The following is a 16,206-nucleotide window of genomic DNA, read 5'->3' as shown; positions in this document are numbered from 1 at the left end:
TCAACCAGCCCACAGGGATTTTTGGCTGACTTTTCAATCAAAAGGTCATCAGGTATCAAGTTATACAAAACAAATGCTATTCTTAAACATCTTCATTGAGAGTTTTTCTTCTTCCTCTCACGCTCATGCAATAAAGTCTACATAAGGATGCGGGATGCAGTTTGTCTTGTGGTATAGTACCTTTGCAGAACATCTAAAAACACTGTTCCTTCTTCACTAAAAAGGCAGGCAGAACTCTTTATTGCAGTCCAAAAACTTGTCAAGGGTTGGATGCATCTCCAGCACCGTACTGCTCTTTCACTTTTATAAAGATGTAATATCCACTCCAGGTTATCGTAGTAGTCCACTTGAATCCTCCAGGGATAAAAAAAAAAACCCCAAAACAAAACAAAAAAAAACACGGTGGTCTCAGTGATTTCATCACCTTTCTATCTGACTACAGCTTCCATTTTCCTCCAAAAGAGAACAGTGAATGATTTGTCTCTGTAACCACTGGGAGCCCCTTTACTTTGGTGGTATGACCACAAGTGGCGCCCCCCTCCGCGGTCTCCACATTAGCACTTGGGCGTCATTGGCGTTTGGCCTCCCAAGCGCATTGGGAGGGATGGGCTCCTGGTAGTTGAGGATGTGTGGCTGCTCCTGGTAGGGGCGACCCACCAACGAGGCCCGAGAACCGAGGGGCATGTCTGGATCCACGGCGATGTCCACCCGCATCCGCCACCGCACTGTCTGTAACACGATCCGCTCCTGGAAGAGGGAAAGTGGAATGATGCTGATGTAATATTGTATGGACAGGTGTGTATAAAGACCCCTGCTCTGTGCTTTTTTAAAGATCAATTATACATTTTGTTTTTGTACTAATAGCTGATATGACTAGTGAGTGACAAGTAGTTGGCCGCACAGTGTAACGGAGTTTATAGCACTCACTCACAGTGAGAATTGGAGTTTGGGCTTGGGTGCCTTTCTGTGTGACGTTTGTGTTCTCCCTGTATGTGTGTGGCTTTTCTCAGGGTACTCGGGTTTCTCTCTACAGCCCAAAAACATGTTTGAGGTTCTCTGGTGTCTCTAAATATTTCAGAAGTGTGTATGACTGTCTGTCTCTCTGTGCTCGACTTGTGAACAACTAGTGACCTGTCCAGCGTACTCCCTCCTTTCATCCACAGTCAGCTGGATGGATCTATGTCAAGCACAATAAATAGTGTCTTGTTGAGCTCATTTGACTGTAAATCATTGCTCGTACAGCTCATACGGCTGACTATCATTTCAAACATCATGCCATTCATTTGAACATACAGCATTCCACAAAGATACAGGCGTATCACACAGCTACGTTATTTTCCTCTACTTAAGTCATTAACCAACTTTAGGCAAAGTTGACCACCTTTTCCAGGAAGGCTTCAACATTGAATATTGTATAAAGTTCCAACCACATGAGTGCAGCACTGATTTTTGATGGTTATTGTAATTGCTATTTTAAGGAGAGTTGCAGACAGCGAGGATCTTTGTAACTTTACACCATCAAGGAAAGTGCAGGAAAAACAGAGTTGGTGTGAAATGCAAGAGCAAAGATGTGTTACCGGAGTTTCTTGGTTTGAAGAGAATGAAACATCTATGATTTGATGGTAAGAGTTGAAATGTGTGTTTTGGGCCTACCTTGGTGACAGAGTTCATGGCGACCAGCCAGGTGATGAAACTCTGGTCTCTGGTGATGTGGGTCAGCATGGGTGTGTTGCTGTTGCTGATGGGAACTGCCCATGTCACACTGGGGTAAAAATTGTCGTTCATGCTGACCGTCAGCCGGGACGGTTTGGACGTAGGGCCAGTGAGAGTGACCGTCTCTGTGGTGTTACCATACCAGGGGTAGCTGACACCATCGGAGTCACTGATGGCCTTGACCCGACCCTCCCGCAGCTCCGGTAACTCCCAGCTGGACCTGTGGCAGTGGGCAGAGGAGCACAGTGGGAGACAGAGGAGAGGAGAGGAGTTTTGGGGGGGAGACGTCAGGTGCAGGGATATTTCTCTGATGCTTTATGTGTGTTTATGTGAGTGCGGTAGCGTGTATATCAACAAAGAGCAAAAAGTTATTCAGGTGATGTCTTCTGTGGACTTACATGCCAATATCACCATACGTGTTGTAGAACTCCATTTGGGTACAAGCTTGAATCCAGCCCACGACCCAAGTTTCATTGCGGGGCACTGGTGGCATCACGACTCCCGCCGAGGCTCTGAAGTAAGGTGTCTTGTAACGGAGCACAATCGGTGAGTTTTCCTCAATGATGGTGGGACACTGGTCAATAGAGGCAGACACCTCATACACCACAATGTTCTCCCGTCTGATGCGGGGCTTGCATGCAATGCTCTGAATACAGCCCATAGTGCAGGCAACAAGCAAAATGAGCAAAACCAGAGAAGAAGGGGGCAAATGATACCTGGCCAGTATGCACATCAGTCCCCTCAGGGTTCCACCCTTGCCTGAAGAGTAGGTCTATTCTTTTAATTGCACATCATCAATGATTGGTAGGGAAGAAGAAAAAGAGAAAATGACTGGGAGCAATGCAGTCACCATTGATCAAACATAAAAACACCCAGCATCATATTTTCTGGATGATGTGGAGGTGAGAGCGCAGTGTTGCCTTGGGGGGAAGTATCGCAGATCTCCGCAGCCTCCTCCCCCCGGTCTGCCTGCTGACTGCCGCACTGCCCTTGGCGCTCGTCCCCAGAAACTGCAATCCGGCCTCCCCGGGGCTGCTGATGCTCCTCCGCCGAGCGTCCGCCGGCTCCTCGGTTCCCTGTCGAGTCCGCACGTCCGGCTGCACGTCTGTGCCCCTTGATCCTGCTGCTCTGCTCCCGGCTCTGTGCTGTCATGTCAAGTGGCGACAGGGCAGCCAGGTGCGTCAGAGGAGGGGGATTGGATGTCTTTTGTTTGCCTGGCTTTGCCTTGTATATTCGCCCTACGTCCGCGCGGCGCCCTCAAAAGGCAAAATCGGTGTCTTCATCACTCCGACCCACATGAAAATACGCTTCTTAAAAATGAGCGGGTCTTATAAAGGCGAGCCGCCGGGGCAGTCGGGGGCTGTTTTTAATGTTTTCCTCGCCGTGTGGCTCCATTCTTGGGACGCATGAATGGTGCATCATGAATGGAGGCAGCGAGGCGGCAGGAACCTGCGGGCAGCGGGGAATCTACCGTCTCGACTCGCCGTCTCATCACGGAGTCTCCGCGGGCCGGCTGAGCATCACGGGCAGCAGAGCATCCTCTTCCAGAGGCAGGTCGCCTTGTTGGGTTTGGAGGTGCTGATGCTGTGTGGGGAGGCAGGGGAGGGGCGTCACCCGACCTCTGCATTGAAAAAAAATAACCTCAGCGAGTGGGCGTGGCTACGCCGGGCCCGCGTGACCACTGCGCCCTCTCTCATTGGCCCACCGGTGTCAATGGCGGAAGTAGTGTCGTTGAGTCACCGTCGGATCCTGACACGCATCCATCCACCGGTCGAGCGGCCGTTTTTTTCAAGTGTATGTCCCCACCCCGCCGCCGGCTCGCCCCCGCTGCTGGTGGTGCTGGTTTATGTTCAGCCGGCTGTTCGCTAACGTGTCACGGAAGGCGCCGAGCTTGTTGAGCCGAGTGTTGCCGACAATGAAGCCGCAGGTTGTGTTCGTGCTGGGCGGGCCTGGAGCCGGCAAAGGGACCCAGTGCTCCAAAATCGTGGAGGTACGAGAGAAAACACAATGAAAACTATCGACATCGCGGCAAAAAATGTGCTTGATCCGTTTCTTCAATGACCGAGCATTTGATTTGTAACTATTAACCTTGAATTATCTCACTTTCACCGCCTTCCGCTTGCCCTCTAAATATGAACCTGACTGTTAGCCTGCCGGCTAGTTGGCTAGCCCCACCTTCTACTTCCAGCGAAGAGCAAAAAACTGTAAATAACCATTGGAAAAAAAGGTCTTCCATTCAAGAATATTCATAGTATTGTATCCAAAACTATGAAGGCAAACTCCTGAGTCGCCAGCGGGGATTGAACCGCTTCCTGTCAGAAGCCCCGAGCAGAGGCAGATGATGGGTTCATGTTCAAAACGTTTCTGTTTCTAAAGCGATGCTTTGACACAAACTAGATTCTTCACCATTATGTCTAAGTAACAAAGGTGAAGCTGCAGATAATAAGACTTCATTCATCCAATAACAATTAAATGCTCTGTCGTCACTGCGGCCATGCATTTATGTCTTGAATATCAGTGAATGGAATTTGTAAACTTAGTATGGAAATACACATTATGGCTTAACAGATTTGACAAGCTGCCCTCAAACTGTACATTTTGCACATTTTGAGACTACAGGATGCTCAGTACAGTGTGAGTAAAGCCAAAAATGGAACTTTTAAGAGCTTTAATTTTGAGGATCAGCCAGACCGCAGAATGTGAAACATGATTGTATATTTATAAATCAGCTGTTTTCCTTTTACCTCAGTCATAAACCTGCAAATGCCTAACTGTTTAGCTCAAATCTCATTTTTGCACATAGGTTTTGTTCCATTAAAGTTTATGATGAGCTGTATAATGATTGCATCATACATTTTGTATCTTTGCAGTAGATGGTAAAATCTGTGTTTTTGCACCTATTCATGTTATTTGAGTGATTGAGTTTAATAATTTCTTAGAGAAAAAAAAACATACCCCAGTTGTTCTTATTTGCTCCTAGGGTACACATTCCTGGTGTGGACTCAAGTTAAAAAGGAAGGTTTTCAGTGGGTCTAGTTCTCTATCATTCTTATTACAAAGCAAGACTGCTTTATACACTCGGCACACAAGCCTAAAACAAGTAGTCCCTGTCTTCGGACTTTAATCTATCAAATGTAAACTCAGGAAACAAGCTTTTAGTTGCTGCACATGACAGGTGCTACACATTGTCATCCTGTCATTTATAATGCAAGTTGCCATTTCTGTCTTTTTTTAAACTTTCCAGTCAGTGAGCTTCCTGTTCGACTGTCTTGTCCGCTTAAAAACCTCTGAGGATAAACCAAGGTCTTCTCAATAACTCCACGCAGTCAAAGTGGAGCCAGCGCCACAAACCATGCTCATATTCCTTTCAGGCTGTAACCTTTCTATTGACTTAACTCTGGACTGAAAGTTACGTAAGAACCTGTTGAAGTGCATTTTAGTTGGTCACGCCTTTTAGACCTAGACCATGAACACAGGGTTCCTCTGAAGTGTGCGTCTGACCGAGAGAGACAGAGAGAGCCTGCTTCCACTATTACTGTTTACTGATGTTCCTGGGTGTTGGCTGCCATGCTTCGTGTACAGTGGTAAAGCCGGAATTGTAGGGCGGCAAAAAAGCTCCTTTTAGAGAGAAGGGCCAAGCGTGTGTACACTTTAGAAACTTATTGTCATCACCAAAGGGTGTAACTGTTATTTTGACATTAATTAAGAAGTGTTTTTCATTACAGTGTATATATATATTTATTTTATTTATTTATTTTTTTTGTTCAAATGAACTTTTTAATCTTTTTCAGAGCTACAACTTCACCCATTTGTCAACTGGGGATTTACTCCGGGCGGAGCGAGCCAGAGAGGGTTCGGAGGTTGGACAGCTCATCGCTAACTATATCAAAGATGGCAAAATTGTCCCGGTGGAGATCACCATCAGCTTACTGGGAAAGGTTTGTATCCAGGCCAGGTTGTAAATCTGGTTTGTGTTTGCAGAGCTGCAGGAAAATCGTGTTGTGAATGCCACAAGTCAGCCACCTCACTCAGCGCCCGAGGGAAACTCTGACCACCGTTCAGCTTCTTTAAATCAATAAAGACTTTGAATAGTTCACAGATTAGTTTCGCAAATGTGTGTTGATGGGTTGAACTTGCCAACCATGCATTGTTTTAGAAGTTAGAAATATCTTGCGGTGATCATGAGAAGATTTCACCTTCTTATGAGTTACATTATATTCATGTCGTCTGAATTTGTTTGGTTTTGCTGGCTGTCAAAAATGGGCCTTTTCACAAGATACCATCAACGCTCAATATGTGGCAGTTCTTTAAGTATTTCTGTCCGTCTTTCTGTGGGTCAACGCTCCATTTCTCTGATTTGTGGTAGTTTTTTTGACTTTTCTCAGTATCAGAAACAGTCTTATTGGTTTTTAGAAGTAGAAACATCAGGAGTTGGTTTCTTCTTTCTGTTCTTGTTTAAACCGTCACAAACCTTCATTCAGTTCTCGCCAGGAGAAGCGTGGCTTATTTCCCCATGCTTGTCTTTTCCCAGGCGATGGAGGAGACGATGCAGGAAGATGAGAAAAAGAGCAGTTTCCTAATAGACGGTTTCCCTCGCAACGAGGACAACCTTGAGGGATGGAACAGGGACATGGATGGCAAGGCCGATGTCAAATTTGTGCTTTTCTTTGACTGCAATAATGAGGTACGTCGTGAAAACCAGAGCGTTTAACTCCCTCTGCTTGTTTTTCAGTGAAACGCTGGCTATGGCACGTTTTTTGTTTTTTTTTGTCCACAGACTTGCATCAACAGGTGTTTAGAAAGAGGCAGGAGCAGTGGACGTACAGATGACAACAGAGAAAGCTTGGAGAAAAGGTGCCAATCCTCTAAAAAAATAAAAATAAAGAGGAAATACCTCTTTTTGCACACCAGCTCTCCCATCTGATCACTATAGATTTATATGACCCATTTAACAGACTAGTGGTTACCTGCATGTAGGTTTGTGGCCTAATTTGTCCCTCCTTTCAGTCCCTTGTGTCGTCTGACCCGAATAACGGCCCGTATTTGTCTTGACGCAGAATCCAAACCTATCAGCAGTCTACACGACCAATCATTGACCTGTATGAGAAACACGGCAAGGTGCGCACCGTGGACGCCTCTCGCTCTGTGGACGAGGTGAGTCAAAAGCATCGGCTGGTAGAACCGCCATGAAGGTGATCCACACGTTTGATGAAGCGATCGTGTCGCATGGGCGAGGATGTGGAACATGTTCACATGTCAGAGCCGAGTTGAACTGTTTTAGGAACCAGTCGATCAAAGTGGATAAAAGCTGAACAAAAAGAGGGTTTTTCCTGCCGGTAGTTGAAGAGTTTGAGTTTCTGGTCCAACAGCAACCCTTTCATTCTGATTTCTTATTAATATGAGCTATTAAAGTAAATGACAATAAATCTGTAAAGTCTAAACTGAACTGGCGCTACAATGTCACTGACAAATGCTCTCATGTGAGTAAAGTGAAGGTACCGCTGAGTTGTTTGCCATGGGGGAAAAAAAAGTGTACTCTTTCTAAATAGAAACGATAGTACAGATAAAAAAGCACAAATCAATCCCAACATTATGGGTCTTTGTGATTGTAGTTTCAAATGTGTCTATTGTTTATTTTTGATTGATTTTAATAATTTAGAGCGTTCCTTCATTAGATCTGTTTTACCTCCGACCAGTTTGATGTCCATTATGAGTAACTGCTTTCTGTTCCTCTAAACATGCTTAACTGAAATGTAAAAGTTATTTTTGATGGGCGCAATAGAAATGCACATTCCTGCCTCATGCGTCCAGTCTGGCCTTTAAATCTGATGAGATCAGTGGTCTGGTTGATGTGTCACACTTTTCCCTCCTCTCTTCTCCTCCAGGTGTTTGCGGATGTGAAAGCCATCCTAGACAAAGAAGGCTGAGTTTCTTCACCTGCCAACATTCATTTGCATTTCTAGTTTACTTTTTATCAACTGCAATTACATTATGATAGTTTATATGTCCAATCGTGAATTTTTATGTTTGATTTTCACACCTTTTTGTAAATGCAACACTATTTCCAGTTTGCCATGGTTGTGGATGGGTGCTAGAGATGCCTTGAAGCCACTTGTAATCAACTAGGAAAGCTTACAGTTCATCATCTGTTATTATAGTCCGAGGCCTTCGCATTAAAACAAACTGTACCATTAACTCAGAGCAAGCCTCCTTATGTCAATCAGAGACACCCACCGTAATGGAAGTCTTTCAAATGGTGTTCTTCACTATTGTATTCAGAGGATCATGAGAAGCAGCCGTCATGCTTCAGACCAAAAGAGACGCTTGATTGATGCTGGAGAAAAACATGGAGTTAGGGATTTACTCAATAGCAAATAGTCTGTGCGTCACTGAGTTAAAATGAATGCAACATTGGTTTCACGTCGAGTGTACACAACAACAGTGGAGCTTTCACTTGTGTCTGTCACATAAAGAATTTGGTGTGTTTGGTTGAATGAAGAATCTCTGACACTTTAATGTGCTCTGTCACAGATTTGACTTTTTAGTCAGAAAAAATAATGAACTTTAAAAATGAAAACTGTGTGAAACATGTCCTGCATCTGTAAGAACGGAGCTTTATGAAGATAAAATAAAAACAATTATTTGTTTTTCTTTCACAGTTATTCATGATCTGTATCTTCAAGTATTCACTGGTTTGATTCCTCAAAATGTATCAGGCTGAATACTGTAGTTGTTTGTGCAGTAAGAAAATAAAAATAAACCAAGAAGGTTTACACAACAGCCTTGGTTACACGTGGTGAACAATACATGTTTGAGCCTAACTGGTCACTCTGAATGACCTGTTGTGTGTATAAATAAATTAATGGAAGGACGAGAGTTGCAAATTGGTGTCAAGCTATATACTCTATGTGCAACACATCCGATTTTTTCTGTGTATGTTGCACTGTCCCTGATAAATAAATGAATTGAAATTGAATAACTGATGAATTGTTCCAGAGGTAATTTAGTCTGCTGGGTTTTCTTGCAACCCAAAGTTATTTACAGCACGACAGAAGAAGGTGGATGGATGATAACTTTCAACATTAGTACAGTTTCATCTTGATCGGCCACCAGGGGGCATCGCAGAACAGACTATGAGTTGAAACATTCATGCTTTCTACCCATCATTTACTCGGATTACATGGTCACAAATTAATGGGATTACACGACATCGGTGATGGGTTAATTGTCCGTCTCTTTTTACTTTTTTATGTCTTTTCCAATCACAGCCTAGTCTTGATGCCAAGACACTAAATAAACTAAGGCTGATGCCTATTGAGAGTAAACAAAATAAATCAAATCCTTAATAAATCTTACACAAGCTGCATTGATGTATTAAAGGCTGTCTCTAAACCACACTCTGAGGTATTAGGCCACACATCCAAAACTCGCAGTTCAAAAGCCTGCGGAAAGATAAAAGTAAAATATTTTCTACAGTGCACAGAGTGCGTCACGGGAGGTCTTCAGTCAAACTTGAACTAAACAACATGATTAAAGAAAAGTGGTCTGCAGGCAGCTTAGTGGAGGAACCAGCATGAACTCAGGAAGCAAAGCGTTCTCTAATACATAAGACCAGTCCAGCTGACCCGATTCAGTTGCTTTGAGACCTGGATAAATGAGAATATGCAAAGTAAGCCAAGTGGTCTTCTGGGATCATGTGGCACTATACATTCTCCTAGATGTAAGCAGGGATGACCATTGGATGCTTTCCATATACTGTGCTGATAAGTCTTATTCTTACATTTTAGAGGAGCGGTGAGATCAGTAAAGATAAAAGTCACTCTAAATCTTAACATTTCCAAAAAAAAAACTAAGAATATATTATTTATTCAATTGCCGTTGTTTTAATGAACTGATCAGATATTGTGTTAATTTATTCAGATTGTCCCTGTATGCAAATTAAGAAATGCATTCTCATTAGTAAACATATCTTGTTTGTAAATAGAATTACCAAAACATGTTTACTCGATCAGATGGTTGCTGCTCAGGTCATTTCCCATATAAATAATGACAAAAGATGCAATACATGCTACATAAACATTTTATTTTCATGTTATTCACATATATATATATAATATATATAATCTGCAGTTACAAAGACATTTGCTTAATATTCCTGAGTGTTTTTAGCTTGGGGCCTGGTGTATCTGCATTTCAAAGAGCTACACACAACGGATTATAAGCGTTGTAAAACAAAAGTACCTTGACATGCATGCACATGACAGCCGGGCTGAGTACCAATACAAACATGGAAATGCATGACTAGCGCTCTACATACATACTGCTGCTTCGTTACCATCGACATCGGTTTAAAGTTACTTGGGGGATGTAACCAAAGAAAAGTGTGAATGTAAGGCACTATGAATAAGCTAGTTTTGTATAAGTACTGTATAATACACAAGGTTAAGGTAAAAACAAATGACCCAGCGGTGAAAGATGGATCACTCCAGCACCAAATGTAAAAGAGTATAACAAAGAAGAAGTGAAAAATATAAATAAGGCTATAACAAGTGCTGGGAAAGGGGTTTATGTCGACAACGGTTTGAAGTAGAAATATTTGAATAACAAGTATGAAAATATATGTGTATGTATTACAGCATTATGGGTGTGTGCAAAATACCAACAGGAACTGAGAAATGACTGAAAAATAAAGAAAATGTACAATAAAATTTCTTGAATAAAAGTCACTATGTACACAATACAGTATGTACCACAAACTACAACAAGTCATTGTGTTACTGACAGTCAGTGAAGCTCGCTGCATGTAAGAAACACGTACTTCCCATGAATATTGTCGTACTCTGCCAGCAGATGGCAATCTGAAAATATATATATATATATATTATCTTATTTACAGAATCAGTCTTATGAAACACAAGACAAAGTAAGACCACCTTATTGGGCAGATTCATATATCGAAATCTGAAGCGAAAGTGTAACAGTGACTCAATACAAAGAAAAATGAGGACTGTCCTTCAATGCAGATATTCTGTTGAGTAATACCTTGTCAAATTCACATTCAAAGTGTACATTCTGTTAGACATTCAAAATGAAAGCGGATACTCCCACAATCTTTGAAATACCGAAGAGCTTACGTAAAGTCATGTGCATCATTTGCAAATACATAATGGGCAAATATACATATCAACTTTGTTTTCTGTTCATTTTTAGAAAAAATAAAATCTTTTGACAACTGTTGAGAGGAAAAACAAGGAAAAAAAAAAATGACACGTCTGGTGTGCAGCCGGCTCAGCAGGAGGTCACCAGGCCCGCCAGGGAGTTAGTGGGAGACCTGCGATACTGAGCCTTGGTGTTGGTGATGGCGCCGTGCTTCTGTCGGAGGTGAAGCCTCAGCTGACTCTTGTGTCTGAAGTGGAGGTCACATTTTTCACACTGAAAGCAAAAAGAAAAACACCATCAGTATGACTTTTTGTCACGTCCCTCGCGGCTCTTCCCGGATTACCATGAATTCTATCTATTGACAGGCGTATGGATCACCAGGCGGGAGGAGATTACTTCCTCTTTTTAGCCGGTGGCTCAGGAGAGGAGACTAGGAGGCTTACATGATAAGGCTTCTCTCCGGTATGAATGCGCATGTGGCTCTTGAGGGTTTGAAGATGGCGGAAGTGTGTTCCACAGATCTCACAAGGGTACGGCTTCTCTCCTGTGTGAATCAGAACATGGGCACGAAGATGGGCCACCTGGACAGAAAACAAACGAAAGAAAAATGAACAATTGGCAACTGCAAGAATATTCAGGTAACAGTTAAAAAGTTTAAGATTTTCTAAATATGCAAGGTCATCTTTTTTTCCTTCTCACCTGGACAAACCTGGAGCCGCACGTCTCGCACTTGTATGGCTTTTCACCAGAGTGAATTCGGGTATGGGTCTTGAGATTGGCAGGTCGGTTGAACTGAGCGCCACAGATGTTGCAGCGGTATGGCTTTGCACCTGCATTTTAGGAGCACCAGGTTGTGGAATTAAGAAAACCAGCCTAATCGGTAATGACAAACCAATAGTGCATTAAACGCTCAGGAAGTACTTCTTATTCTTACCGGTGTGGACAGTCTTGTGGCTCGCAAGGTTGCCTTTGTACCGGAAAGCAGCCTGGCAGCAGTCACACTTGTATGGCTTGTCACTGTGGACCTGGACCGCGTGTTCTTTCAGCAGATCCTCCTCCAGGAACTTGGAGTCACACCCGTTACAGAAGTAAGTGCTGGTTTCTGCGGCACCAACCAAACAATCAGGACGTGGCTTTGACACATGGTGGCTTTGTTTAATGCGATCGAGCTGTAGCATTTGCAGTAAATGTTTGACGTCCACTCACCACAGCTGGAGGAGGATGAATAATCTGAGTGGAGCTTTGTAGTGTCCTCTCTGCTGTACGACTCCGGAGAAAGGTGGCCGGTTTCCATGTGCTGCGGACTCTCACAGCTGCAGGAGGAGCATCTGTCATGGCCGGACGATAAACGTAGAGATTATAGAAAAGACTGCCTTTGACAAATAAACTTCAAGATCTAATTCACTGTCACTTCTGAGGGGTTTACCTGTCTCCGTTTTGAGGTGTGTGGATCTCGTCTTTAGGCTCACTGGCTCCCTCGTCGGTCTGGGCGTCGCTGTGTACCTCTGCTGCAGCGCTCCCACAGGGGCTCAGTGAAGGGGACACGGCCCCGACCTCGCTGCTGCTCTCTTGCGCCCCCTTCTCGTTCTCACCGGGAGTTTGGTTCATTACAATGAACTTGTACTTCTTCCAGTTGCGGGCTTTGACATCTTTGGGGCAGTCTGAGGGTTGTTTAATGCTGACACTTGCATTCCTGCTGCAGCTGGACTCAGTGGGCGAGTTTGGCTGGCAGTCGGATCTCAGGGGGCTTTGGGGGCTCGAAATGACTCCTTTGCTGAAACCCGGAGACAATCTCAGACAACTTGTCTGTGGGTGCTGAATGGGATCTTCCTCCATGGGAGCGGAGGACCCTTGAAGCCTCTCGTAAGCCACTTCCGGTCGGATGACGGTGGAGTGGAAGCTGGGGTGAGATGGGACCGAGTGGGAGATGACGTGGGTGGACTCGTGGTGAGCCTCGCTGGTGCCTGCTACCTGCAAACATCTGATCTTATGAGGAGCCTCCAGCTTCCCAGCAGGGGCATGGAGGTCACCGTAGACGTGATAGGAGCCAGAGGTGTTGATTCCCCTGAAAACGTTTGGTATGTAGCCCTTGCACTCCTGGATGGGAGCGGAAGATTGTGCACGGGTGTTTTTGAAGTTTGCCTCTTGTTCTTCAACAGGCCTTAAAGCAGAGCTGTCTTCGGCCAGGTAATTTGAGTTGCTCTGTACCTCTTCGCTCTGCACGTTTAGAGACTGATGCCTGTGTAAACACATTCAGCTTTAGGTCACATCCTGTCGGGTTACAAAGACAAACAACTTTATCTAGTCACGTTTGTCATGTTTTTGTTTACCTGGACTTGATGAACCTGTGGCAGGTGTCGGCCACATGTTCCATCTGGAGGTAAATGGCTGCATTCATGGTGGCCAGGACGTTTCCATCGTTAAGGTTCAGACAGGACGAGTACATGAAGTCCAGCAGCAGGGAAAAACCCTTGGGGTCGACTTTGGGTTCCAAGCTGATGGCACTGAGGTTTGTGTTCTTAGGATCCATGAACACAGAATAGAAGAAGCCACTATAGGACAAAAAAAAAAAAAGACAGAATGATGATTCTTAACAAATTCAAAGTGAAATCAGGTTACAAAGTGTTAGAATGACGTATTCACTCATCTTGACACGACATACCTGCAGGCTACTAGGATGGCCTTATGTGCACAAAAATGCTGCCCATCCACCTGGATGGTGACGTCAGTCAGGATGTTTCTGCTGCGGAGACGGTTGAAGTTGAGCAGGACGTCGCCTGCATGGCGTGTGAACTGAATGCAGCCATCTGCAGCCGTGGCCATGTTGTCGCAATCTGTGCAAACAAAAAAATATTTTAAAATTATACATTATGCTCAATATCAGTGAGCAATGCACTATGGTGCACATAATTTATACTGAGCAAAACAACAAGAGGGCTGTTCAATATACCAGTATTACGACATATGAGAAAGGAAAGAGTAGTTTGTGACGCAAGTATTGTGTATTGATTAAGTAATGTTGCGGGAAAACAATACTTTCATGTTTTAAGTCAAAACCAGCATCGATGTATCTTCTACCTCAATGGCAAAGTCTTAAAACTTCGAAAATAATGTTTAAAAATTGTGTCCTACGACTTGTGGAAAAAGAATTTTCATAAAAAAAAAAATTGAAATTGATTCCACATAAAAGTATATTGCTTAACAAATAAGCAGCAAAAGAAAGGCTATACTTAAATGATAGTTTTTTTTTTTTTAATTATTATTATTAAAAGCACCACAATGAGCAACAACTGTCGGATGACAATGACTTTATTGATGAAATTATTGGAACGGGTCTCGCTGAAACAACCCAACAGTGTACCTCACTAATTTATTGAAATGTACAAAATGTTTTTTTCATAAATTGTAATGTCAAAACTGTTTATGCCAAATGTTCTCGTTTTAGCATTTCACAATATTTAAAAAAAAAAAAAAAAAAAAAAAAGTACAAATGGGATTTTCTTAAAATACTTAAGGACATAATCACATAATTATTGGCAATGGGATTGGGGTGCGTGTGTGGGCGGGGGGGGGGGGGGGGGCTATGGTGCATTCATAATGGAATGAATCATGAAACATGTTGCATTTCATCCATTCTGGCACACACACAGTTTCGTAAGACAAGCCTCCTGCCTTAAGGTGGGTTTTTTTTTTAAAGAAAAGATAACTTGAACTAAACACGTGTCATGACAGCCTCTGAACAACAGACGGCGCCATTGCAAAAAAAAAGAAAAGTAAAATGGAGGCACGCCAAACATTTCAAACCGCCTTTTACTTCACATCAACAAATAAATAACGACGTTTTAACATTTATGGATTCATTGCTACTAATTACGCGGGTCCACAACAGCAACTTCGATATCTATTTCTTTTTAATTTTTTTAAGTTGGATTAAATCCTAATTCCCATTGACTATAATAAAAAAGAAAAAAAAAACGCGAATAGGGTAAATAGTAATAACAATAGTAAATAAAAGTGTAAATAACGCGTGGTGTGAGGATGATGAGCGTGTGTTTGGAGCCGTGGGGCCTGCAGCTAAGCAGCGTGCAGACAAACAGAGCAAACAGTCTGCTGGCAGCCTGCACTTTGTAAGCGTGTTTGACGTCGAGCACATTCCGTCCTGGCTGCTCAGATTAGGTTGCCAGTACACAGAGAGGTTTCCTGTTCCCCGATATAAATTCAACTCATCTCATCTCACCCGTGAACATCCACGTCCCTCCCCGCCAGACTAATAATCCCGGAGTTAATTCTAACCTCCACCACCCCCACCTTTTCTTTTTTTTTTTCTTCTAAATGTTAGACTGAAGTGCGGCCGCTTGATTTCGAAGGATGTGATTTCAAGGAGTGGTTGGTTTAGTTTCTTTGCTGCGTAAAGTTTGAGCCAGCGAGGCGAGCAGGCCAGCACAAGTCCACCAAGTTCAGGAAAATATACAACTAATAGCAAGCTGACAAATCTCCGCGCGGCTGTCCTAGAACTTTTATTATTCATTTAATCCGGATGAAACTGACCATTTAAGGGATACATTTGAGATTGTGTCGGCTAAAGTGTAAAGAGGAATTCTGGTGTTTCAAAAGAAGTTCGATTCTTCCACTAACTTATCAAATCCAATTTTAAATAAATAAATGGTATATATATATATATATATATATGAGATACAACAACAACAACAAACAAAAAAACTGTTGCTCCGACGTAACAAAGTAGCAGCTCGTTTCTTAAACTGAAGAAAATGATCACATTCCATCCGCACGCGGCCTGAAAACCAACCACCTCGCCAATTTAAAAACCACCAAACACACGTCAGCTGTCAAGATCAACATCGCACATCGACATGTAGTTCACATCTGACAAACAATCACAAATTAATGTGTACACAAAATCAAAAGAAAAAAGAAGGAAACAAATCCAGCCCATGCAGCCACACAACGCATCTGCTACTTCACTAAACTTCTGACCTAATGCTGAGAGAAAAGGGAAGGGAAAAAAGTCACCTTGTAAAAGTTTCCTCGAAACTCTGTGCATCACCAGTTCTGAGAATCCAGTTCTAAGAAACACTGCAGCTCAATTCTCGGAATTTCAACACTGGACTGTACCATTCCATGCGGCCCGGGGGTGTCGCTCCGCGGCCCCTGCCGCTTTCCTGCCTTGTATCTGGCGTGAGACCATCCCCAACACACACACATCCGACAAGTGCACAGGCTAATGTATAAATATTAGTTTAATGCAGGCATTTAGAAATACTGCGACTGGATCTTTGGCTTTTCTGCGTGTGTTAATCTCGCTGCTTAATGGAA

At 43.3% G+C, this 16,206-nt stretch overlaps 3 protein-coding genes across 3 annotated transcripts; 1 reads left to right on the top strand and 2 right to left on the bottom strand.

The window, feature by feature from the left end:
* Positions 1-504: 504 nt before the first annotated feature.
* fam78ba (family with sequence similarity 78 member Ba) lies at positions 505-2,389 on the bottom strand (the record flags this gene model as incomplete). The annotated part of the gene is made up of 3 exons (XM_080474800.1): positions 2,112-2,389; positions 1,654-1,933; positions 505-747 (listed from the first exon to the last, which is right to left on the bottom strand). The coding sequence occupies exons 1-3, from the start codon at positions 2,372-2,374 to the stop codon at positions 505-507; spliced, it is 786 nt and encodes a 261-aa protein (XP_080330926.1). The 5' UTR covers positions 2,375-2,389.
* Positions 2,390-3,411: 1,022 nt separating this feature from the next.
* cmpk (cytidylate kinase) lies at positions 3,412-9,552 on the top strand. The gene is made up of 6 exons (XM_080474811.1): positions 3,412-3,703; positions 5,505-5,651; positions 6,245-6,397; positions 6,491-6,567; positions 6,771-6,867; positions 7,599-9,552. Exons 1-6 carry the CDS (start codon positions 3,560-3,562, stop codon positions 7,638-7,640), a joined length of 660 nt encoding a protein of 219 aa, XP_080330937.1. The 5' UTR covers positions 3,412-3,559; the 3' UTR covers positions 7,641-9,552.
* Positions 9,553-9,777: 225 nt separating this feature from the next.
* On the bottom strand, positions 9,778-15,956 carry bcl6ab (BCL6A transcription repressor b). Its single transcript, XM_080459515.1, has 9 exons — positions 15,904-15,956; positions 13,535-13,706; positions 13,203-13,424; positions 12,299-13,111; positions 12,079-12,200; positions 11,807-11,974; positions 11,572-11,702; positions 11,316-11,453; positions 9,778-11,145 (listed from the first exon to the last, which is right to left on the bottom strand). Exons 1-9 carry the CDS (start codon positions 15,932-15,934, stop codon positions 11,002-11,004), a joined length of 1,941 nt encoding a protein of 646 aa, XP_080315641.1. The 5' UTR covers positions 15,935-15,956; the 3' UTR covers positions 9,778-11,001.
* Positions 15,957-16,206: the final 250 nt, after the last annotated feature.

Source organism: Lipophrys pholis, assembly GCF_963383615.2.
Source record: "Lipophrys pholis genome assembly, chromosome: 1".
Lineage (NCBI taxonomy): Eukaryota > Metazoa > Chordata > Actinopteri > Blenniiformes > Blenniidae > Lipophrys > Lipophrys pholis.
The sequence above is the reverse complement of the archived record's forward strand: the minus strand, read 5'-3'. Positions and strand labels throughout refer to the sequence as shown.